Source organism: Lissotriton vulgaris, chromosome 7 (genome assembly GCF_964263255.1).
Source record: "Lissotriton vulgaris chromosome 7, aLisVul1.2, whole genome shotgun sequence".
NCBI lineage: Eukaryota > Metazoa > Chordata > Amphibia > Caudata > Salamandridae > Lissotriton > Lissotriton vulgaris.
Genome location: NC_141695.1, coordinates 680,328,732 through 680,354,282, shown reverse-complemented (window position 1 = coordinate 680,354,282; position 25,551 = coordinate 680,328,732). Strand labels below are relative to the sequence as shown.

The 25,551-nt window shown below is 46.1% G+C and overlaps 1 protein-coding gene across 1 annotated transcript in view; it reads left to right on the top strand.

Moving 5' to 3' along the window:
• Positions 1-25,551, top strand: part of UTP6 (UTP6 small subunit processome component) — a 391,901-nt gene that overhangs the window by 47,955 nt on the left and 318,395 nt on the right. The window contains exons 3-4 of the mRNA XM_086930881.1: positions 6,751-6,792; positions 6,894-6,986. Coding sequence (XP_086787007.1) covers positions 6,751-6,792; positions 6,894-6,986 — 135 coding nt within the window. The remainder of the gene's footprint in view (positions 1-6,750; positions 6,793-6,893; positions 6,987-25,551) is intronic.

The following is a 25,551-nucleotide window of genomic DNA, read 5'->3' as shown; positions in this document are numbered from 1 at the left end:
AGTGGAGGGAGGCCCGGAAGAGGAGGGCCACCCCTCTATGCTTCGTGGGCGCGGACGCCCTGTAGATAAGGGGGAATTGCCTATGGCGAAGTCTCATTTCGTCCCTCCTAGCCAGGTGGGTTTCCTGATGAGCAACCACATCCAGGTGATGGTCCGAAATGTACTTCCAAAGTTTCTGCCGCTTCTGTGGTGAATTGAGGCCTTTCACGTTCCAGGTGCCTATACTAACAGGCATAATGGGGACTTAAGACTCCGTCCCATGTATGTGCCAAGACATCCACATTCCAACCTCAGATCCCCGTCGCATACCGGAACCCAATCACATCTAGGACAACCACGCATAGGTAGCCAAGGAAAAGTCCCTAGCCACATCCGTACAGGAGGGACCACACGCACTCCCCCCCCCCCCCCCCCCCTTCCTCCCCCCCCCTCCTCCAGCACCCCAGAAGGGTCTCCCCTCCATAAAGCACAAGAGCTGAAGGAGTACCATCATAGAGCAAAGGAAAAAATGCAGAGAATAACAGCACCAAGGTCAACAGCAGTACACATTCACCACACACAATCGCCACCCCACTACAGTACCCACATTCAAAGCACCCTCTGTCCCACCCCCCTCCAACAACCCGAGAAACAAGAAAACGGAGCACAAGGCCCGTAACCTGAACCAAGCACTCAGCAGTTCCAATGGGCCACAGGTCACAAGGTCCACATCAGACTGGAATCGGGGTGGGGGCCCCCAGGGCCATGGCCCGGGGTGTCTTCTCCAAAAGTACCATAATACCCCAGGGCCGTAGGGACAGAGACTCCCCGGCGCCCGACCATCAAGGAAGTCGGGGATCATGCCGCTCCAGAGCTCTGCTGAGTATCTGCAAGCGTGGCCGAGGCCACCGATGCCACCGCTGAGCCTCTCTCCTGCAAGCTAACAGAGTGGTCCGGACGCAGCCGGTCCGGGGAAGAGCCAACCCGGTGCCATGAGGAAGATCGCCGCCGTCGTCGCGATGGTGAGGATTGTGCCGCCTGGGAGGAAGGATCGTCCTCTAGGCCCAGCAGCTCCTTCGCGGCCTGCAGTGAGCGGATCTGTGCCAGTCTGTTCTGCCACCGGAATATGATACGGAAGGGGTGCCCCCAGGAGTACGAGATGTTGCGCTCCCTCAGAAAAGCAGTCACTGGTCGGAATTCTCTCCTCTTTTGAAGCGTGGACGCCGCCAGGTCCTAGAACAACTGCGGCCGGTGGCCTCGAAATTGCAAGGTGGTGATGGACCTAGCCTTCCGTAAGATGCGTTCCTTCGTCTGAAAGTCATGCACACACGCGAGGATGTCCGGGGGGGGGGGGGGGGGCACCTCCTCGCCTAGGCAGGCCAACTCTGTGCACCCTGTCCATCTTGATCTCCTGAACGTCCTCCTCATCCAGTACTTGCAGGAACAGGGCTTGCACATATTCTCTCAAGTCTCCAGCCTCACCCTCCCAAGGTACCGCTCTGATGCGGATGTTGTTTCTCCTGGAGCGGTTTTCCAGGTCCTCAGCGTATGCTTGCAGGTTCAGGTTCTGGTCAGTAAGGCGAAGAACATCTTGCTGTAATTGGTGAACATCATTCACCATACTTAAGTCATGATCTTCCAAGGTGGCCACCCGCTCACCAATGCCGTCCACATCTCTCCGGACCTCCCGTAGGTCCGACGCCAGCTGGGCGCGAAGCTCGGAGATATCCTCCTTGATAGAGGCAAACAGCTCCTTCATGAATGCCTTGGTGGCGGGCGCCTCCTCGTCCGACTGCCTAGTCGAACCACTAGCTCCGGGTGAAGATGGCGGCTGCAACGTTTTAGATGCTCCGTCTTTCACCGTCCTCCCCTTGCGTGGCAAATTCGACATCGCGGTGGAGCCGTGGAGTCAAGGCTATTGGGGACGAAGGCCGCTCAGAAGTACCTGCGGCACGGGCGGCTGCTGCCCGAGTAAGATGGCGGCGTAGGAGCTTCCCGCCAGAGCCAAAGGCCAGACCTGGGTTCACCGCGCAGGGCCAGCAATGCCGAGTCGCAGTCGGTGCAGGGCACGGGTCCACACCAGGTAGCAAGTCGCACGCAGGGACGAGGAAGACACTCCGTTTCAGCAATGGACGCCGCGGGTCAGTGTCGCGGTTTCCAGAAACAGCCGCGATCAGGTCACACGGCCCCGCTAAGGATCCGGGGCCCACCCTCCACGTGGTCGGCCTTCCGCCGGGCTTCTCGGTCCTTTACAGCAAAGTGCTCGTAATCATGCTAGTGTCCCGGTGGAGAGGAGGGACCCCGTTAGCGAAGAGAGGCAGAGGGCGATCGCCACACCTCGATGCCAAGCCCAGCCGGCGCCGAGTCACTGCGTTCCAAGGCGGCTGCTCCCTTACGCAAGGCCGGTGCGTAACAGGCCCGATGACGAAGTGCACCCAGTGGCGTTGCATGGTCACTCAGGGAATCGCCAGGAACACCGGACCACTCCGCTCGATGTCGCTGGCCCCTGCAACCGTTTCAGAGCCGATTGGCACCCTGAAGGCGATGCTGTACAATGCTTAGCAGGTCGGGCGCCGGAGCGACTCGAAAGCACGTCTTACTCCGACGCCATCTTGGCCACGCCCCCCTAGGACTCCATTTTACCTTAGCCTTTGACAAATCCCCAATCCCCTTCCTTGATCTCACCATTTACCACTCTAACAGTGAATTACTCACGAGACTTACAGAAAAACCACAGAGCGAAATACAGTACTTCGCTATGAAAGAGATCCCCCGCCTGCACTACGTGACTCTCTGGCATATTCTCAATATCTGCGAATCGGGCGCAATTGCTTTTCCAGAGAGGATTACTTTCATGAGGCCACAACATTATCCACTAAGCGTAGGGCACAAGATTACCCTAAACGACTCAAACGCAATGCCCTCAAAAGAGCATGGTATTGCCAGAGGGAAATCCTCCTATCCCCCAAATCCAAGCCCAACACCAGCCATATAGTATGTGTGACCACATTCTCACCAGAATCCAACCCTATCCGCAAGTCTATTATAAAACACTGGTATTCTTGAATGCTAGTAACATGAGTATTGAACTCCCTCTCTTTGCATTCCGCAAAAGCTGCAAAATAAAAGACCATCTAGTGCGAGCAGCTTTATCCAACCCTAAATTGGCTATAGCCCATGATGCACACTGGGGGCTTACACCACTCACTGGACATGCCAAATGTGGCAATTGTAATGTTTGTGATTTCACAATTGAAGGTAAGGAATTCACCTTTAACAAGTTGTAATAAAATCAAACTCATTCTTAAATTGCAATACATGTAATTTAATTTATCTTATCCAATGTCCTTGCCAAAAAATCTACATTGGCCAAACCACGCAGAAAGTGAAGACACGTATCGGCCAACACCGCAGCAGAGTGCAAAACCCAGAATGCTCCTCTGGTAGAGCATTTTACTACTGCAGGCCATAGTGAAGATGACATTAAATGGACTGTGATCAGTATGGTGAAACCGCCACCGAAAGGTGCCGACATCGCACAACTTCTAAACAAAGAGGAACTGAAACTAATTATCCGTACTGTAAGTATCAAGAACGGATTGAACAGAAGTGAAGATTGGACCCCCTTGCTCTGAGAGTCTCTTGCCACTTTGTGTATTTTTTCTATAATTGTTCCTTCTCCATTTTACACGGCGGCTGGCTTCTGAAGGCCTTGGTTCTAACAACCTATCATGTCCTTAATTCACACATGTAACCTTGCCAGCACCATCATGTTTTAAATTAATATTATTCAATGTTTACTCGTTTGCAACTGTACTTCATGTTTATAATATGGAACCCTTCGCTTCTAACCGCCCACAATGGGTCAATTTACTAAATATTCATTATTTTTATTGTCACCTTTTTCACTAACCTTCAACCGCTTTTTCTGATTTTCTTATTTTTTCACGGTCGCCGGCTTGTGTAATATCCCTAGTAGTCGTTCACTAAACCCCTCACCCAACATGGCCCCCATTCCTTGCTAGTCAGCGCCGCCCACTTTGAATTATATTCCTTGCTCTCCTTTGCCTCGTCTTGAAACATCCTAGCAACCGAGCTTCGGACTTCATACTATCTAATCTGGTAAGCGCGCATGCTGCGCACCGACACTTCAGAGGCGTACACCTTGCTTGCTCTTACCCCACTCGCTTCCCTCCTTCAGGTCCAACAGTACATTGTCTCTGAGACCTTTTCACAGCCCTTCCATATCGGCAGCTGCTGCATCTACGACGTAACCTTCTATGGTTCTTATCCCAGGTCACTGATCGCATCCTTCCACTCACGGTTTACTCCCCTCCCGCACCACTCTGCCTCTCACCCCCATGCTTCATCTCCTCCACAGGTACACACCTGAAGCTCATCCCTGCTCCCACGATCCTGCTTGTATCTTCATACGAGGTGAGCAACTGCCCCTTCTCCTTACTCAGCGTAACTTCGACGTTTACTCACCTGCCCTCCCACCCGCGCTCATCGCCCTGCCTTGATTATTGTCACAAGCTCGCTCACCAGTATTCAGACCGCCATACATGGAACTCAATCACCCGCACTGTTACCCGCGCTCTTTGCCCTGCACTACCAATCCCCATGAGCAGGTTCACCGTTTATTCAGTCTTCGTTACAAGGAACTATTGCCCTTGCCTTGGCGGCAAACCCTTTGGCACACCGGGTTGCTTCACATCACACAACTTGATTACTCGTAATGAGCACTGACCCGCTTGCTCAATTTTACGGAGGCCTCGGCCCCATAGAGGAATATTCTCCCCATTATTGTCCTCTTCTACCTTCATCACGAAGCACACTGAACTGCATGGTTTTCACATAGGCTTTGTGTCCTAGAACAGTTATTCTATCTGTTCTTTTTTGATAATTTTTCACTGTGCACTTATCTGGCTGTTGCGTCCCCAATTCAGCATGAACAGTTGATAGCATCAGGATTGTTATCTTTCTTCTCCCATCTATACGTGTTTTAAAAAGATCGAAATGTCGTCGACTTGTTGAAACAACTTGCACTTTAGTCTAATGTGATAAAACAAGTGCAACAGCTGTTGTCGTTTAGCTTGTTCCAACTATTTGCATTTTTCACAAGCTAACTTTGTCTGGCCTGAAATGGTTTTGTCCTACTGTATCTGTTTTGTGTTTCTGATGGACGCAGGACTGTGTCCCATTTCATTGTTGTGTTCTTATTTTGTTCTTTGCATTGATTATTCATTAACTTGACTGCCTGGCTGGGCATCATCAATAAAGCACTGATTCTAGTCTATATTAATTATAGCCTCTTTTTTTCCTTTTTATAAGGACCACTGTTTTCTTATAATACGGACACCCAATGTTCTTATTTACCTTGTGGGTTTCTTTGTTTCGTTTAAAATATATCGGACTAATACCTCAGCAGTACCTGTAATAAATGAATATGTGCATTCACATGTTTTTTTGTTCCATTCAAACCCATGCAGTCAATAGATGAGGCTGTTTTGTTTTAATGTGTGGTATAGATCTTGTCTTTTAGATTAAGATTTATTTTCAGTTTTCTTTAGCAATGCATATGCATAACTTTTGTTGGGCAGTGTGTTGACAAATTGATTGCAATCACTGATGGATATATAGTTGCATGTAGCAGAGAAAGCATATCTCAACTACCAGCCCCAAACCTTACAGATCTAAAAACACAAAAAAATGACCAGTATTGTTTATTTAAAGAGATGACAGCCTGGTTAAGCGTCTACCAAGGAAGGTGGCTAATGTTTGCATGCATATAGTGATTAGTATGAACCTCATTCGTGATTTCATGGTGAACGAACCTGCCCTAGAAAGTACAGTTACACGGAAAACATGGAGTTGTTTATCTCTGATGGGGATGTAACATTAGCAAAAAAAACTGAAACTTGTGTAAAAATTTGTTTGTCACATGGTAGCTGAATTAATTTGTAAGGAAACTGCAAACTGTAACCAAGACCAAAACAGAAATCGATAAACCAAGTCCTGAAATCTCATCGACTAGTACGCTATGTCACCCATGATTAATTGACTTCTGAGGAATGGCATAGAGAGAACAAATTAAACCACATGTAAATTGGTAAAGTGCACCTGATGAGGAGAAAAGTACCATTCTCCTCCTTAGACTGTGTATGTACTATACCAAATTACATCGCTAGGGAATGGCTCTCAAAACAGTATGCTATATGCCTGAAGCAGTGCAGTAGACCTGACCCCATTGGGGACTCACAATAATGCATACTCTTAATATCTTATTGGCTGGCAGTTTTTGTAATAGTACACACATGGGAAATAGAAGACGTAAGTATGGATCATTTGCCTGATATGTAAATACTCTACATAATCCCCAAACAGTTTACCGTTTTGAGAGTCACACTCTTATTGCCTCAGTTAGTAAATGTGTGCTATTTGATAACTACAAATTTTAGTTTCAATTAATATTTGGATGTTCTGGGGGTGATCAGTTCTAGGAATTGATCGGGGGAAAGACATTTGTTTACATAACTCCAATAGGGTATGGGTTCTTTTCCTTAAGGATTTTTGCACTTTGAAAATACTGAGCAGTTTTGGTTCAGAACCTAATGGTGCTTCTCAAAGCCCAGATACAGTCATTGAAACCTACACAAGAAGATATAGTACCATGCCAAGCAACCAGTACCAGTCACTTTTGTTTATTGTATAAAACAGATTGTCAGTTACTTTCTTTTTTACATTTCACTGCACAATTTTTATCCCTAGTATGAAATTAATCTTCTGGAACTCGTAAAGAAAAGAAGATCGGTAAGTCGATAAGCAATTCTAGTACAAATTAATGAAATCGTTATTCATGGTGGTTTTCAACATACTGTTGCCTAACTCCTTTCCCTGTTCTGTACCACTAGCGTATTGGATACTTCTTTAAACAGGATGAAATTGAGTATTCCATTGTTCATCGGATACACCGCATATTCAAACGTGCCACAACAAGATGGAAGGTATGTTAAAGACAAATGGGAGCATTTAATAGTAAATTATTTAGAAACTTAAGTCTTGTTGGTTAGCACAGCATTAAAATTCGCCATCTGTGTATAAATGAACAACCCACATTCTTGGTGTTTCACTAACAATTATATCTGCCTTTTTAGTTTTTGTGCTTTGCTAATAACATTGTGTTACATTAGTGATAGAGGAATTGGGGCATGGGTCATGCAAGCCTAATATCATACCTCGTCCATAGAGTGCACCATGGAGTAGAATACATTGGTGTGACAATGGTATACTCGTCCTGTTATGCTATTGTGATTTTATTTCTGTAAATCGCTCTTCCATCAGACAAAGTACAGAAATAATTCTGAACAGAAATGCAGGCAACACCAGACTTGTGAACAATTATTTAGTGCTATGGAGGCATTCCATAATTTTTAATGTGTGCTTTTATAGAGTCTGTATGTGAATCAGTCTTGGCTTGACTCGAAAGGGAATTTCCAACCAAAACTGCTAGCTCTTGTTCTCACCAAACGGGAACACAATCACGTTTGATGGATACAGAGGAGAAGTAGTGTGGCTCACTGGTTAGAGGCGGCAGACCCGAGAGCAGAGGACGGCCCGGGACCAGGGTTCGATTCCCGGCGCGGCAGGTTTCTGGACCAGGGTCAGCGGACTCGATAATTCTCTCGCCTCGGTGCCCACTCTGATCAGCGATCACACTCGGCAACTCTGGGCATTAGCTTGCCTCATCTTCACTAACGGCCCCACCAGACCGCCGGGGATGCCTGGTCTCACCCTGGAGATACCCATTAAGGGACCATCTCTCAGGGAAACCAGGAAGGGTTTCGCAGCGGTCGAAGCGCCTTGGGACCCTACGGGTAAGTAGTGCGCTATATAAATGCCTATACATTTACATTTACATTTACATTTAGGAGGTGACGACTGCCATTCCAGATGAGTTGCCTATATAACTGCTGGAATATGTGTGTGTGTTGTATCACATTTTATTTAGAGTAGTTATCTTCGTGGTCATTGTTGGGGGAATGTACTTGCTGATGCATTTTACGCTGTACTTTTAACTTTGTTTGTTTTTCTGCTATATTTTAAAATATTGCTCTTTGCACATACCTGCTAAAATCGCTCGCTGCATTTGTCACTTTGTTTGTCAGCTCCCCCTTCCACCACGGGTTTTCACGCTTGCTGTGGTGGGCGCCGGCACAGATTGTTGGTCTCCCTTTCATTGGAGACTCAGGGTCACACGCTAGCCTCTCCTACAGGCACCGCCCTATTTAGTCCTCATGACTTCATCTGCGCTCAGCGGACGTGCTCAGCGGGCGCGCGCCAAAGTCGCCTCTAAGTCCAGCCCGTCTGCGGCCGTTTGTGCTGAGTTCGCGTCTGGGGCCTGGGAGGCTGCACCCTGTACGGTCGATGCACAAGTAGGTTTTCGCTATTCTAGACCATTAATGGTTGCTTTGAAGCCATTATTAAAGCCCTGCCATCATTCCTTTACTCCTGAGGCTCTCTCAATTGGGACAGGCTGTGGATGTGTAAGCAGTGGGTACGGAGATGGGAATCCCCGGAAGGTACTGCTTAGTTTAGTCGCTCCTAAGCCCGCCCCTAATATTATTACTGAAAGGGGTTTTCTTATCAACGCCAGGTCTTTAATAAAAAACAATATTGCCTTTAGGGACTTTGTCTCTGCCAGGAAACCCACGTGGGTGTTTATTACAGAGACCTGGGCGTCTGATTCCTCAGGACCTGATTTGATAGATGCCATTCCCACTGGGTATGCCCTCGCCAGGATGGATAGAACTGGTCGTCGCGGAGGAGGCCTAGGAATTCTATATATGGATTCTCTTATTTGTTGTACTGAGACTCCGTCTACTCCTTCTGACGCTTTTCAGGCTCTTTATTTTTCTATCAACTCTACTCCTTCCATCTCCTTCTCCTGTCTCCTGTTTTATAGACAGCGGGGCCCTAGATCTTCCTTTAGTCAGGATATGATCAAGCTGTTAGAGCCATTTGTTGAGAGGTCTAACATCACCCTTTTGGGCCATTTTAACTTTCATCTGGAAAACATGGAATCCAGAGATTCCTAGACTTTAATGGATACTCTGGACTCCTGTGATCTGATGCAACTGGTGGTAGGTACCACCCATTTGGCTGGGCATACACTCGACTGAGTCTTTTCTAATGACCCCAGGTTGAAGGTGAGCTCCCCAGTCCCCCTAGCCTGGTTCGATCACTTGGCTGTTCCATTAGAGTTGTCTTTTCAGGACATATCCTGCTCTCTCCCGGACGCTAAGAAGTGGGAACTTAGAAGGAACCTTAAAGCTATCAATAATGAGGCCCTCTCTCCTTACTTGAACAAACTTACGCCAGCTGAACTGCAGGGTGCCAATTCTGCTGCTCTGGAACTCGCAAGCACCTTCTAAGGGGCTCTGGATATCTTGGCTCCCTTTAAAAAGCATTACTCTGCGAGAAAGAACCCTTCAGCCCCCTGGTTCTTGGACAGACTTAGGCTGCTGAGACAAGGGTGTCGTAAACAGGAGAGGCGCTGGAGGACCCAGCTGGATCACTAAGCGAAGGAACTCCATAAACTCCACCTAAAAAATTACAAATAAGCTGTTATGGAGGGAAAGAGGGATTATTTTTCCAAGATTACTGTCTCCCTCAACTCTCCTAGAGATCTTTTTAAAATTATAGACTCCTTATCTTCCCCCCCAGGGAGCTGATCCAATAGTGGAATCTCAATAGCTGTGTGATAATATCTCGGTCTTTTTCCACGCTTAGATCGTGGATATCTATAGCTCTCTTAAATCATTAAATCATGGTATGATTCCTCTTGACTCTCTGGCCTATTCTAGAGTTTGGAGCCGTCTGATGGACCCTCCCCCAGTCTCTTGTACTTCCCCTTACATACCCCTGAGCTGACGACTCAGCTTCTGGACAATACCAAATCGGGTTCCCCCTTGGATCCCTGCCCGCTTAAAGTCCTGAAATCCTGCTGGGATGTAGTTACTCTCCCCCTCATGAATGTCATGAATCGTGCGATCTCGGAAGGAGTATTTCCATCTTCTTGGAAGATGGCGGTTGTTAAACCCCTTCTCAAGAAGCCTACTTTAGACCCAGGGGTTCTGAAAAACTTCCGCCTTATCTCACTCCTCCCTGCCCCGACAAAGATGTTGGAATCCCATCTTAATCGACATTTTAGCTCTTTTCTTGGGGACTCGGCCCTTCTTGATCTCTCCCAGCATGGCTTTAGGAGATCTCATAGTACTGAGACTGCCCTAACGGCAGTTGTTAACAACATCCGCTCCCAGGTCGATAAGGGCCATACTAGTCTCCTGGTCCTATTAGACCTGACTGCGGCTTTTGACACCCTATCTCCCTCCATCTTGATCTCCCGCCTTAGAGATATAGGGGTTGGAGGCCCTGCAGAACAGAGAACAGAGAGTGAAGCTGGGCCAGTTTCTTTCTGCCCCGAAGCCTCTGCATTGTGGGGTCCCCCAGGGCTCCTCGTTGAGCCCTACATTATTTAACATCTATGTGACCCCACTTGCCAGGATAGTTAGATCTTTTGGGCTGGAAGTACTCTCATACGCTGATGACACCCAAAAAATGGTCTCTCTCTCTCACAGCCTGTGAAGGATTCTGCTCTGAATTTCAGGAACTGCATGGAGTCGGTGTCTCAGTGGATGATTCAGAACTTCCTGAAACTGAACAGGGAGAAGACGGAGGTGTTGATCTTCGGGAGCAGTCAGGATATCTGGGCTAACGACTGGTGGCCGGCCTCTCTTGGGGACTGCCCTCCCCCGTCAGTTTGCTAAGAACCTAGGGGTTCTGATGGATCCCACACTTTCCTTTGACCGTCAGGTCAGTAGGACCGTTTCCACCTGTTGTGGTATCATCAGGGTTCTCAGAAAAATTACTCACTACCTGTTTCCTGATGCCTGGAAACTGGCCACTGTGGCATTAGTCTCCTTAAGACTGGACTACTGTAATGCCCTCTATGTGGACAATAATAAGAGTCTTATCCATCGCCTCCAGATGGTTCAGAACGCGGCTGCAAAGATGGTTCTTAGCCTCCCTAGACTTGCCTCGGCATCGGCAGCCCGTAAAAGCCTACGTTGGCTTCCTATTCAGTCTAGGATTTCTTTTAAGATTCTCTGTCTTGCCCATGGGGCCTTCTATGGCACAGGTGCCGAGGACCTCAGGTCACTTATTCATCTGTACGCTCCTAGACGATCCCTTCGCTCCTCTAGCAAAAATCTCCTTGAAGTACCTAGGTTCAAAAAGGCTAAATGGGGAGGTAGAGCTTTTTCCATGGTTGCACCCAGATTATGGAACTCTCTCCCCCCTGAGCTCCTGAGGCAACCCTCTCTTGCATTGTTTCGCAGAGCACCGAAAACCTGGCTTTTTTTTAATCTGAAGGGTATCTGTAAGATCTTCCCTGGTTACTACTCTGTACTTGACTGGCTTATGCGCCTTGACGCCCTTGGGCTAAGTTGCGCTTTAGAAGACTCCTTTCATTCATCCATTTCATTCATTCATTCATTCATTCATCTTTTGCATAACACAGTGTGTTTCAGAAAACTATGCCCCAAGAGTATTGGTCATAGAAAACTTTAAACTTTATGGGATGCCACTTGAAAGAGTACATTGGAGAACATGAAATCCCTGTGCCACGACCAATTAGTGAAGGACCCTATAAAAAACATTTTATTAAACACTGGACTAAGTATTGGCAGACAATATGTAAATTGCAAATTAAGTAGTATATCCCCAGTCATTACTGTTTGGGCCATTTGTATATTATTTTGAGGGCTATTGGTTTAATGGTATTTTGGCTTTTCCATCTGTATTTATCCATATTTATTTTGGCTTTTGTGAAAAAAGTAAGCTGAAACTAGTGTATTTCCACATTTAACCAATAAATGTGTACGCTCATTCTTGAAAATCTGACAAGTTCCAATGATAAATCGATACACTGGTATGAACCTTGTACACATCTGCTGTTAAGTCCTCATTAAGAAACGTTGTCTCTTTTTAGGTCTTGCCTGGCGAAAGCAGCGCATGCGCTGCTCTTGCCATGGAGACTTTTTGGAATCAATTCTCCCCAACTCTTGCATGCACGCGCCTGCATGGACAAAGATGGCTGCTCTTGCCATCTGTCCATTGCAGACAGCATGCGCATTTCCATCTTGTGTCAATAGCGCTCACTCCTCCCCCCCCCCCCCCCCCCCCCCCCCCCCCCCCGAGCTCTGCTGCCTCCCGGGCTCGGTAGACTGCTTGCTCCTCGACACAATGTGCCTGCAGGCCCGTTTCGCGCGAGACCCCTCATGACAAAGCAAATCGTCCTGACTTGTAGGTATGATTTTACTTATCATATAATAGCTGGATGCAATGACAAAAACAGCGATGACTATGCTAAGCACAGATTTTTAGCTTACAGTTTTAAGCCATAGCCCCTAATAATATTGTCCACGCCCCTTTGATAGACCCTCAATTTTTTTCATCCCACTCAAAGCCCTGACGACAGCGCAATGCACTATCTATGCTGAAAAATTGCACCTTTCCAGCGCCAAATACGCAGGAAAAAAATTACCCTTACAAGGTTTTGCACTGATTTGCCTCACTTTGCACGACCTTTTGCAAATCTGGCACTTATTGTACCAAGTGTGCGTCACCTTTATAACAATATGCTGCACCTTTTGAACCTGCGGCAAAGAGGGCTTGCAGACTCGGTGAACTGTACACGAGGGGTTGCAAGTGGCATTGAAAGCTCAATATAAATATACATAACGTGACAACGGTATTCAGGCGCTTGATTTCGAGATAGGAATGCATGCATACCTTGAGGTGGGGCATGTGACCAGCTGAGGGGCACAGCCTGGCCACAAATGATACAGCTGCTGTCTGCATGCGTTCACAGTTGGCAGCTGCGTGTGTGGAGGGTGGTGGGAGTGCGTGGAACACCTCTGCGCAGCAGAAGCACAGTGAATGACCGGGGCATGTCCCTGGCATGCGTTGTATTTTGCCGGTACACTGTGAGAGGGGGTGGGGCACGAATGATTGAAACGGGGTACTAAAGAAGTGACTACGTGACCAAAACCCAGTAGTTCATAACCCATTCTTATTTGTAAGTCACACAGTAGCATTACTTATTTGCAGCGCTTGGAAACGGCAGAATTGCGGTAGGAAAAACGATTTATTCTTGTGCATCCAGAGAAAGTAACTGAGCTTAGAATGGTCCCAAAGTGACCACGTTTTTAAATAAAATGGGGTTACTCTTTGCAGACATGTGAAAACTGCTTTTTTGTTGAGCAAATAAAAAGTACAGAGTAAAAGGAAGCAGAAAGTGCCTCTCTTAATCCGTATGACATTTGCGGCTTGTGACGGGTGAAATTGTAAAGTGTGGGTAGCTCGGTTCCCTCTACAGCTGACATCCGATTGCGCAACATTAAATAACCTGCTAGGTTTTGTTGTCACACTTCATCCACTGCAGTCTGTTTCCATATGTGACAGCAGTCCACATTATTTCAGATCACATTTACTGTAAACCTTCTTTTCACCATTGCACTCTGGTGTGGGTACCAGTTACCAATGTAGATGCAGTTGAGTAGGAGAGGAAGTTGGTGTGGCCCAATTCCCACAGCATGTTTTTAGAGACAAAAGCCACAACGACCTATGAAGCTGGTTTCCCCACCAAGTTTTGCCAATGCCTGTGTTTTTGGGTTTCTGTAACTGATTGCAAACATTTCTTTTACTGTAAAATGTAATTGCAAGAAGGAGCGCAGTCCGCAGGGCACACTTCTTTTCCTACTACTTCCAGTTCGTTCTTTGTTTTAGCCAGCTGGAAGGAATATACTTTTTGCCTGGGGAGCACCTAGAGGGTTCACGCGAGCTTCTGAACATCTGTGTTTTCCATATGACAGACCACACTGAGGGCGTAAACATGACCCATCTTTAGTGTCTGTACCATTGAAATTATAGGGATACACTGGACGGTGATTGGCTGTGGGTATCTCCTCAGCTTTGGGAATATGAGTTGTGGCTGCAAACAGCTGATTGAACACAGGTGTGTGATGATTGTGGTCCATTTTGCTGAACTGCATTCCAGAGTGTGGGGCTCTCCTCTTGTTGGCTAGGACTAAGCCTGTGGCACTTCCGACGTTGCTCTTGCTGGCCTTCTGCTGACCCTGCCATATGCTGAACCCCGCCAGTCCTGCATCCAAGTCTGAGCTGTTTCTCAGAAGGTATAGGCGGCCTGCTGACAATCACCCTCACGGAGTCAGGTGTTCACAAACCTCAGCTGACTCCCTCACACCCCTCACCAATGACAGGGATGGGATGCTAGATTCACTGCTGCAGGAAACTGGTGAGGCAGTGGTTCCTGCTTCAGAAACACTCCCCTCCATGCACCAGTCTTTATTTGTTGGTCCTTTCATCTGCTTCCACTTGATCTTGCAGCGGGCAATAGTCCAGCTTGCAGTTACCAGCCACTAGCTGCGTGCAGTGACCTGCTTGGCCTCTTCCAAGCCTGGGGTGTTCCATGGTTGTTGTAATTGTCTCTCCACGCCCACCCCCTAGGCCGATGTACCTCTTGCACAAGTGTCCCTTGAGGCTGTTGTCTTTAAAAACGGTCTTTCTAGTTGCTATTACCTCGGCAAGGAGGGTAAGTGAGCTTCAAGCTCTGAGTTCGAAACCCACATTTTTGACCATTCATGCTGAAAGAATGGTACTCAGGACCAGAGCTGCTTTTCTGCCTAAGGTGCGAACTACCTTTCATCTGGGGCAGTCCATTACCCTTCCTACCTTCTATCCTCCCCCTCACCCTTCTAAGGAGGAGGAGCGTCTTCACCGCTTGGACCCAAAGAGGGCGGTGAGCTTCTACCTTGACAGAACTAAAGACCATTGTGTGGATGACCAGCTCTTCGTGAGCTTTGCTAGCTGCAGAAAAGGCAGAGCGGTGCACAAGCGCACACTTTCCAGATGGATTGTCTTGTGCATCAAGATTTGTTACTCTTTGGCCGGTAATGAACCTCCAGCGGGTTTAAGAGCTCACTCTACTAGAGCAAAGTCTTCAATATCTGCTTTGTCTAGAGGTGTTCCTGTGGAGGACATTTGTAGAGCGGCAACTTGGGCCTCCCTCCACACTTTCGCGAAGCATTGCTGCTTAACTTCCAAAGTGAGGAGGGATGGTCGCTTTGCGCGCTCTGTCCTACATGATTTCTTGGTATAGAAGAGTGGACACCCTCCTCAGGGAGTGGGACTGTAGTGGGATTCTATTCACAAGGTGAGGAATCCACTGGCAGACTATCCATCAGAAGAACAAGTTACTTACCTTTGTTAATGCTTTTTCGGTTGGATACAGTATCTGCCTGTGGATTCCTCACTGGCCCACCCGCCTCCCCGTTGTCTACTCTTCTATACCTGTAAACTGTTTATTTTATGTTATATCTTTCAATGGGAATGTTTAATTGTTCTTGCTTTTTGCATTCATTTCACACTATGTGTGTTGGTTTGAATACTGTGTACTGTGTATACTGTACCTATTTATGTCGGTCCGTCCGTGTGCCTCGGGGGCACGGAAGAAAGGGTGGAACTGATGTCATCACGCCGACTAGGCTCTCTTATGGATCCAGTGACGTCACCGAGGTCGCGAGCGGAGTCGTCCCTTTGTGACGTTGTCTACGTCCTCGTTGGCGTAGAGAGATACAAAAGTTTCCGAATGTTGTTGGCGAAGGGGGTATTCACAAGGTGAGGAATCCATAGGCAGATACTGTATCCACCAGAAAAAGCGTTACCCAAGGTAAGTAACTTGTTCTTCTGTGGACATTTCTCCATGTGTATTATTACAAAAAACAGAAGAGGGACCCTGAAAAGCAAATTTCAGGGGGCAAATTCAGGGAAACAGCAACACAATAAACATAAGAGGAAGCCCCCTCAGTACTGATAACATGAAACTAGTCGCACACAGACCGCATCACAAATAAGTCACTTTTTTTGATATTTTATTATCAGAAAATATATATATCATTATTTCAGATATTCGATAGTCAATAGTTTTTCAATAACTATTTCATACATAAAATTCATACAATTACAAAGAATCCATATCCAATTTGTGAGAGTCAAAACTCAGACGAAGCAGTGAAAAATTGAGGTAGATGTCTCAACAACAGGGAGTACAAAAAAATAGAAAAAAATATACTATATACATACACAAACCACAAAAAGTCAGAAAAAATACAATTCACAAAAACATAACAAACATCATAAACATACAAAGCCACAACAAATTGTGCCGACGCGCGTTTCGGAATTTTCATGTACCATCCTTCCTCAGGGCGCTGATAATGATTTGACAAATATAGTTAGGCCTGATATATTTAACTTTTACAAGGCAATAGATACTTGAAGTAAGAGCTTTGTCACTCCAGTTGGCTGGACGTGAATAACATTCCAATAGAGAAAATCCAGAGCACAAGACCTAATCTTGGTATAGGAACATAGAATGACGCTAAACGCATGCGGTGTGCAGAGTCCTCATAAAGGGGCCAAACAACCTCTGCTGGTATAGGAACCAAACATTCTCTGCAGGAATCGCTTCTTTAAGATATTCCAAAGACCAAATAGGACTGCCAGTGCAATTGATATGGATGTCGAAATAAGAAAGGAGAGCCTCCGGTAAATACAGAGGATAAATGACACCATCTCCAGCATGGATTCTGGGTGTTTAAAATTGCCGAACATCCGATATAATATGGTGATCCCTCTTGCCCAGCAGCAAACAGGAGCGGATTGCTCAATAATATGTGGGGGAAAGATTTCCCTCAACAGGCCGGGTCACGCCATATCCTTCGCGAGCTATTGGTGCCGGAGGTCACGAGCAAACAAGTGTAACCTTTCTTTATGGGAAACACCTTCCTTCATGTGTAACTTTCCTTCAGATGTGACCTTTCTTATGGGTAACTTTCCTTCTTGTATAATATTTCTCTTGGGTAACTTTCCTTCATGAGAGTAACTCCTTTATGTGTAACATTTCTCTATGGGTAACCTTTCTTTCTGTGTAACATTTCTCCATAGGTTACACTTCGTTGTGGGCTTTTCAACATGGTGCACAGCAGCCACAATGCTCTAGAACATAGCCTGAAAACAATGGGTCGGGCTAAACACTTATAAGGTCACAATGGTGAGACCTATTGGCTATGCCAATGCTTGTTTGACTCACTTATCTTCCAACCTTCACAGCTGTTGGTCTGGCAGTCATTACCGATAGTATTTAAAACCACTTAAAAATAAAAATCCTTTCCATTTTATACATGTTTACAAATAAATACAGGCAGGAAAATATGTTTTTCTAGCTGTATCAGGGAGCCTTAATTATATTACATTTTTTCCACGTGGCATTCAGCTCCTCCGCTTACTACTTGCTGACTCCAGTTTCGGGCATACTGATAAATAAAATTAATTCTCAGAATACTTACCCAAGTGGTCGAACCAGTAATTATATCCATTGTACAGTCTAGTATGCCCCAGCTGGGAAAGAAATTGCAAAACGTATTTTTAGACAATTGCCCAATATTGGCACAGGTAAGACACAGTGGGAAACATAAAATAAAATAATCCATTTCAGTAATGAGGCAGTAGTGATGGCAAAATGGTAGCAAAAAGCAAATCATATGTTGATTGCATCAGAGAAGATCCCTGTGAACCATCACATTTCTTTTGTGAGTTATAAAATCCAAAGTCCTGAAAGTCCCGTACATAACTCAGAAATAATTAAAGGGCTGTTTTTCACATTTAGTCAAAAATAAATATATTTTTTAATTCTTAGTCTAATTCCTTAATCATCTTCTTAAAATCCCTTCCTCCCAAGTTTGTCCTTTCTAAGTAAGGGTATGCAATTTTAGCAAAGGCCTACTCTGGGAACATATAAAACAAAAAATAAGTTCACATTCTTGGGGATACCCGATTTAAACATATTTTATTAATTTTTTTGTTGCACCTTTCACTTTCATATAACTTGGCAGATGGAATTTTAATTTTGCATTACCATAATAATTATTAACCCCACATTCACCTTTCATGTTTATGGAATCAATATTAGCAGGCAAAATAAGACTTTCCAGTAGCGCCTTGCCCAGCATCATGCTTCAACAGTTCCTTAGTTTGTTGCATCAGTTATTAAGAAATTAAAAGGGTTACATACTTGAAACAATCAGTACATTATAAAACTGTATATGTTAAGTATAATATTAAAGTTTGTTAATGAGGACAGTATCAGAAAGTGCCCTCTTTTTGCATGGTTGCCCCCACTTTTTGCTAAACTGCTTATGTGCTGTGACTGAGTGTGCCCTGGGTTCCTGCCAAACAGGTACCCAGGTCTATGTTCTTTCCCTAAACTGCATTGAAAACAAAACTCAATTGGCACTCTTTGGCCACAGGTCAGTCCCTTGTAAACGGCACCACAGGTACTAGGCACTGTGGCCAGGGAAGGCCTATAAGGGCTGCAGCACTAATTGTGCCACCCTTAGAGGCCCTGTACCTTTACACAAATACATTGCCTTAGCAGGCTGTGTGTTTTGGTGCCGAACAAAGTGAAGAGTCGACATGGCATTCATCCATGTGTAAAAAGAACATTGATGGACAGAATGCAGAACAACATCATACGTTCACCCCAGTACAGAGATCTGGGCCTACATCCATCATTTGTTTGCTCACCATGCCATTCCAGTTTGGACCCAGCCATATGCAAATCAATCTTGACCCTGCGCCCAATGGGAACAGTCCAGACCGAACTGCCAGGTCGGGTCCTCCCTGGACTGGAAACAAGCATCCTAGGACCAGTTTCGGGCTTTCAGCCCTCATCAGCCAGGATAGCTTGACTCCAGTTGCATGGAGAGCACGGGACCCACGTCTGGGCATACCTGTCCCACTCGGGGTGACAAATGCAAAAAGAACAATTGATGGACAGAATGCAGAACAGTGTCATACATTCACCCCAGTACAGATATCTGGGCATAAATCCATTGTTTGTTTGCTCACCATGCGTTCCAGTTTGGACCCATTCGTATGCAAATCAGTCTTGACCCTGCGCCCAATGGAAACAGTCCAGCCCGAACTGCAAAGCCAGGTCCTACCTGGACTGGAAACAAGCATCCTAGGACTGGTTTCGGGCTTTTAGCCCTCATCAGCCAGGATAGCTTGACTCCAGGGGCTGTTAGCCCGAAACCAGTTCCAGGATGCTTGTTTCCGGTCCAGGGAAGGCATGGCTTGGCAGTTCGGGCTGGACTGTTCACATGAGGCACAGGGTCAAGACTGATTTGCATATAGCTGTGTCTGAACTGGGTGGCGAAGTGAGCTAAAGACCGATGATGGATTCAACCCAGATCTGTGACTGGGGTTGAGTATTGACTGGGGGTGAGTGTCTGAAAAGTTTCAGCACTCCGTTCATCATCTCCTTGTGTTTACACAACCATGTGTGCTATGCCTGCAACCCACTGCCCTGCCATAGGTCAGCTACCCCTCTAGCTGGGTGCACTATAGCAGTGGTGAGGGTACAGGTGCATGAGCCCTGTACTCCTACAGTGTTTAAGTCCATTCTTAGGCATTGTAAGTGCAACGCTGCCATTAAGAGGATATGGTGCTGGGAGTTTGTTATTACAGACTCCACAGCACCATAATGGCTACACAGAAAACTGAGAAGTTTGGTATCCAACTTCTCAGCACATTAAACCCACACTGATGCCAGTGTGGGATTTTATAAAAAATGCACACAGAGGGCATCTTAGAGATGCCCCCTGAAAAACGACCTAATTCTAGTGTCCATGCGGAGTGGCTCCTAGCCAGCTGCCACACCACCAGACATGTTTCTAGACTCCTGGGTCGAGAGCCTGCTTCTCCTCGGGGGTCTGAAACAATGCGCATCCTGGGACGAGGTGCCAAGCCTCCTTCCCCAGGATGAGCAGGGTCCACAAAGGGGAAGCTTATTTATTTATTTTATTTGTTATAAAGTTTTGTATAGCGCGAACAAGACCCGTGGGTATCAGAGCGCTTAACATCGAGGTAGGTTACACATTGACGGTCAAATATCAATTCTAAAAACAAACAGATATAAGGTAAAAGACGCTATGGCTGTAGGGGTGCCTAAATAAATATATTCCAAACACATGTGCAATTAGTAATAAAAGGTGAGAAGGCCTAGTTTATAACACGATCCATATCAGTAGATAAGGTGGGCCTTGCGAGACCCCAATTGCATTAGGACACGGTGTTGAGATTGCTTGGTTAACCCGGACTCGTTGAGTTCTGCTGCTTAGGAACGGATTGAACCATCTCCCATCTCAGCACATTACATCACAATACTTCGAAGTAGGTTACACGTTGACAGTCAAATATCAATTCTAACAACCAACAGATATAAGGTAAAAGAAGCTGTGGCTATGAGGGGTGCCTAAATAAATCTGTTCCAAACGCATGTGCAATTAGTAATAAAAGGTGAGAAGGCCTATCTTATTAAGCTTCAAAGCCATTGTGAGCTTCCCCAGCCTTTGCTGCTTCCAGCAACTGGCCCCCACCGGTTCTAACCCCAACTTTGGGTGGGAGATTCGGCGGGAAAACCAATTGAGGAAGGGAGGTTCGTCCACCTTTGCCAACTCAGGTGATAAGACTAGGTGAAGCACAACTCTGTCCCTGCCATCTTGCAAATGGGGGGACCCAGCCAACCAGAGTAAGGCGCATGCCGTCCTCCCACTGGAGGTGTACCCTCCCCAAGGAAGGGACCCATTGGTCCCAAACTTTACCTACCTGTAGCTCCTTGAAATTTAGTACTTAGGGGCAACCCCTAACCTTGCCTCCTCCGACAGGACCCGATCAAGAAGAAGAGAAGAAGGACCGAAGAGCCATGCTGCAACTAAGGAGAGGAGGATGCCCACTGACTTGGCCCCAGCCATACCGGCCTGTCTCCACCTCGAACATTCTACAACAAAATCCCAGTGGGTCATGCAGCCAGCAACCTCGATAACCCAGCAGCCCTGCCCTGCCTTCCACAAGAAAGACTTTGCCTCCCGTGAGCGCCAGATTTGCTCACTAACAGTCATAGACTCCAGCCAAAACCATCAGTCTGCTCTACTGCCTACGGCCCGAGTTCGAGTGGTCCAACACCACGAGGAGGCCTCTCCGGCAATCCTGATCTGGTGATCTGACCTGCCTCGAATCGCCAAGTGACGCATGCAGCCTCTTTCAGGAGGATCCCCCGCGACTGCGACCGGAGTTGGTAAGAAAACCTGACGCCTAAATTCACCTCCACACCCGAAGTCCCACGGCCCTTGGGTGGCCCAACCGACGGTTTCCAAGCATTTCCAGACATCCCAACTTACCTCTCTGACATTGACTATCGCTGATTAAGTTTAGCAAGCAATCTGGATGTCTCTTTTCTTCTTTGGAACACAATCTATATGCAGCGCTCTGTAAACAAAGCATGAGTGCTCTCGGCATACCAGTGTTGCAATCACATTTAGATCACCATGTGATCTTGATGCAGGCCTCAAAACATATCTTTTCGGCAGTAGCTGCAGTCGTTATTTTCTGTCTTGGTAAGTGAAAGACACAGGGATTGTGCTACATGGTCAGAGGAGGTATGTCATAGCATCATTTTCTGAAAACAACAATGGTCCTGTGCAAAGAAGAATCATGAAAATGAATACAGACACAATGGATTCTGTATTAAATCGACTTGTCCAGCCGGACAGTGGTCAGCAAGTATATTTACAGTATAAAGCAAAATACACAGAGAATATCCTTCGACACTCTCACAATGTGGGGCACGAGCCTGTACCTCAATTACACAAAAACACTTTAGTACATTCAAAGTGAGACAGGAAAGGGCTTTTTAGGCAAAAAAGCTTCAGTTGTTCATTAAATCACAATGTGAACAGATATTCAAGAATGTACCATTACATCAACACAGTACATGGTTTGCACATTGTATGTGGCACATGAATTGGTCGACGGCGTTTCGATCCCACATTTAGATGGCTGGGATCATCATCAGGACATTTAATAAATTCCTAATAGTTATAAGCCTCAAGAACCTAAAAATAAAATGTGAGGAGAGAGAAGAGTAAGGAAGGGTTCTTAGAATAGTCTGAACGTGATGGTAAGTGCACAAGAGTGGTTGAGTGCACAAACCATGCGGATGGTCGTTGTGAGCGTGGGAAATTGTGAAACCAATGGGGAATTCCTAAAGGCTTGTGTGACTACTGATGTGAAGAAGTCGTAGTTAAACAATGCGGGCTCCACGTGATCGAGGAGCCAGCGTGAGCATACCGGGGTCAAAGAGTATTGAACGCTGAAAATCGGCCGACCTAACCGGTAACGGTGGGTAAATTTTGCCGGTAGGGTTTCAACTAGCCAAAGTAGGGATGGTGCTGAGACACGAGCTAGTGAGGATATTTAAGCCTGATTTAAATTTGTATATCGGCGCGGTGATGATGGTTTAAAACCAGATTGAAATTATCTATCGGCGCGGTGATGAACAGACGAAGCAGTGGGGGAAGAGACTCACCATTATAATCATGGTTGGAAACTCGGGTTGAGCTACGGGTTACGAGAGGTCACCTGTGAAAAACAAGGGTTGGAAATAAGCTGGGGAAGGGAGTGATAGGATGGTTGGGGGTGGCTGGAAGTGTTTTCTTACCAAAATCGTGACCAGTCAAGGAGATCGGATATGCGATCGCGGTATGGAATGGAGCAAGTACCTGGGAAGGGAGATGAAGGGAGGTTAGTGAGACCTTCTGGGGTTTATGGAACAAACAGGGCAGAGGGTAATGGGGAATAGGGAGTGGGGAGTAGGAGGCTTACCGGATCAGTCGTTATCGGGTCCTAGTCGTCAATGCGTCTCGTGGTGGGCTGGTGTATTGGACTGGCGTGGAGCAAGCTCATATGGGTAAATGAGCAGATAACGGAAATAGAGAAAGACTCAAGGGGCCGAGGAAGTGGGGATAGACAGGCGGCCATATTGGAGTGGTGAGTCTGGAGGGGAGATAGCATGGAAAATGACGAACCATATGGCGACATACGGGGAGCGGTGCTCGTGACAATGGATGTGAGAGGTTACAGCGGTGTGAAAAGACAACCCTTAGACTGGGGGTGCATAGCTCCAATTAGCGGGGGTTCTACATTAGAAAACTCTTACATTATATACAGTTCAACTTGAGTAAACAAGGAGTTCATTAGCAACGAGTAACTGATCAGATTAGTCCAGTCTTCTTGCAGATTAAGTCCGGTGTTGAGACTGTTCGTTCTAAGTATCCATTTGAGTTCCTCTTTGTTCAGGAGTCTTGTGAGGTCGCCTCCTCTTGGTGGCAAGATGACTTGGTTGATGACTGTCCAGCGAACATCATTCTCATTATGCCCCTTCTCAGTGAAATGTTCAACGATGGGAGCGTTTGCTGTTTTGCATCGGATTCTGCTGCGATGCTGGGAAATCCGTTGTTTAATCTTCTGTGTAGTTTGCCCCACATAGACCTTGTTACAGGGGCAAAAGATAGCATAGATCACATTGCAGCTATTGCAGTTAGTGAAGGTTTTGCGTTCATTTTTCACATTCTCAAACACAAATTCTGTACCCTCAATACAGTATCCACATACAATACCTGAACCACATCTATGATGACCCTTTACTGGAGGGAGGGACCGATGGTCATTGAAAGTCGTGTATGAAGTGGTAGTAATAGGCAAAGCTGCCCTGACAAGCTGATCCCTCAGACTTTTATTTTTCCTAAATGCAAACAATGGTGTTTCTAGATCCAAAATGCCTGAATTGAGGATATGCCAGTTCTTTTTAATCGATTTCCGCACTTTGTTAGAAATGGAAGAAAAAGTTATGACACATACCCGTTTTTCAGTGGATTTCTTGGTTTTGGGCTCAAGTAGTATTTCGCGAGGGCAATACCAGGCCCTCTTCATTGCATTTTTAACCAAGCGCCGGGGGTAACCTCTTTGGTGTAGTTTGTCCGACAAGGTGTTGGGCTTCTTGGAAGTAGTCGATTTTTTAGAAACAATTCCTTCTTAGTCTGAGGAATTGGGAGTAGGGTAAACTGTCTTTTAATGCCCGTGGGTGGTAGCCATTGTAGCTAAGTAGCCTGTTTCTTTCGGTGGGTTTACGAAAGAGAGAGGTATATAGAAGGCCATCTTTATGTTGAATACATAAATCTAGAAATGGGATACTGGTTTTACTGTGTGAAAGAGTGAAGGTGAGGCCGCTACAGTTGTTATTAAGCCAATGTACAAAGGGGGTAAGCTTCTCCACGGGGCCTTCCCAAATCAGGAAAATGTCGTCAATATAACGTTTCCATTTGGAAATACCTTGCTGGAAGGGGTTGGTTGGGAGGAGTATGGTGTTGCACTCTAGCCAGTCCATATACAGGATTGCCAGGGTTTGGGCAAAGATTTTCACCTCGATTTACAGCCGGTATTGTTCCATGCTCCCGGTATGATCACGCTCGCTCCTCGATCACGTGGAGCCCGCATTGTTTCACTACGACTTCTTCACATCAGTAGTCACAGCAAGCCTTTAGGAATTCCCCATTGGTTTCACAATTTCCCACGCTCACAACGACCATCAGCATGGTTTGTGCACTCAACCACTCTTGTGCACTTACCATCACGTTCAGACTATTCTAAGAGCCCTTCCTTACTCTTCTCTCTCCTCACATTTTATTTTTAGGTTCTTGAGGCTTATAACTATTAGGCATTTATGAAATGTCCTGATGATGATCCCAGCCATCTAAATGTGGGATCGAAACGCCGTCGACTAATTCATGTGCCATATACAATGTGCAAACCATGTACTGTGTTGATGTAATTGTACATTCTTGAATATCTGTTCACATTGTGATTTAATGAACAACTGAAGCTTTTTTGCCTAAAAAGCCCTTTCCTGCCTCACTTTGAATGTACTAAAGTGTTTTTGTGTAATTGAGGTATAGGCTTGTGCCCCACATTATGAGAGTGTCGAAGGATATTCTCTGTGTATTTTGCTTTATACTGTAAATATACTTGCTGACCACTGTCCGGCTGGACAAGTCGCTTTAATACAGAATCCATTGTGTCTGTATTCATTTTCATGATTCTTCTTTGCACAGGACCATTTTTGTTTTAAAAAAATTGTCCCCTAAGGTCCTTTGCTGATTCACTTAGGGTCCCTTGTTGTTTATAAACACACATAGCATCATTTTATAGCAAGCAGCTGCTTAGAATGAAGCCTCATTCCCCAAGAAACTAAGGTACGTTCATCTATGGGTCGTAATAGGAATGGGTCAAAATAAGAGTGGGTCAGTTATTGCAGTGTGCACACATAGTTCATAGGATAGAGCGGTTTGAAGGATGTTTCCAGCCACTCCAGAGGCCACGAACACCATGGGAGCCATGATGAACTTAATGATGCAGAGTGGGAGGCTAGGGAGAATAACATATAAAGGTTGGAAGTAGGATATGGGGTGAATAAAAATAGAAGTAAAGCAACAAGAATTGGCAAAGCAATTGGGTCCCATCTATGACAAA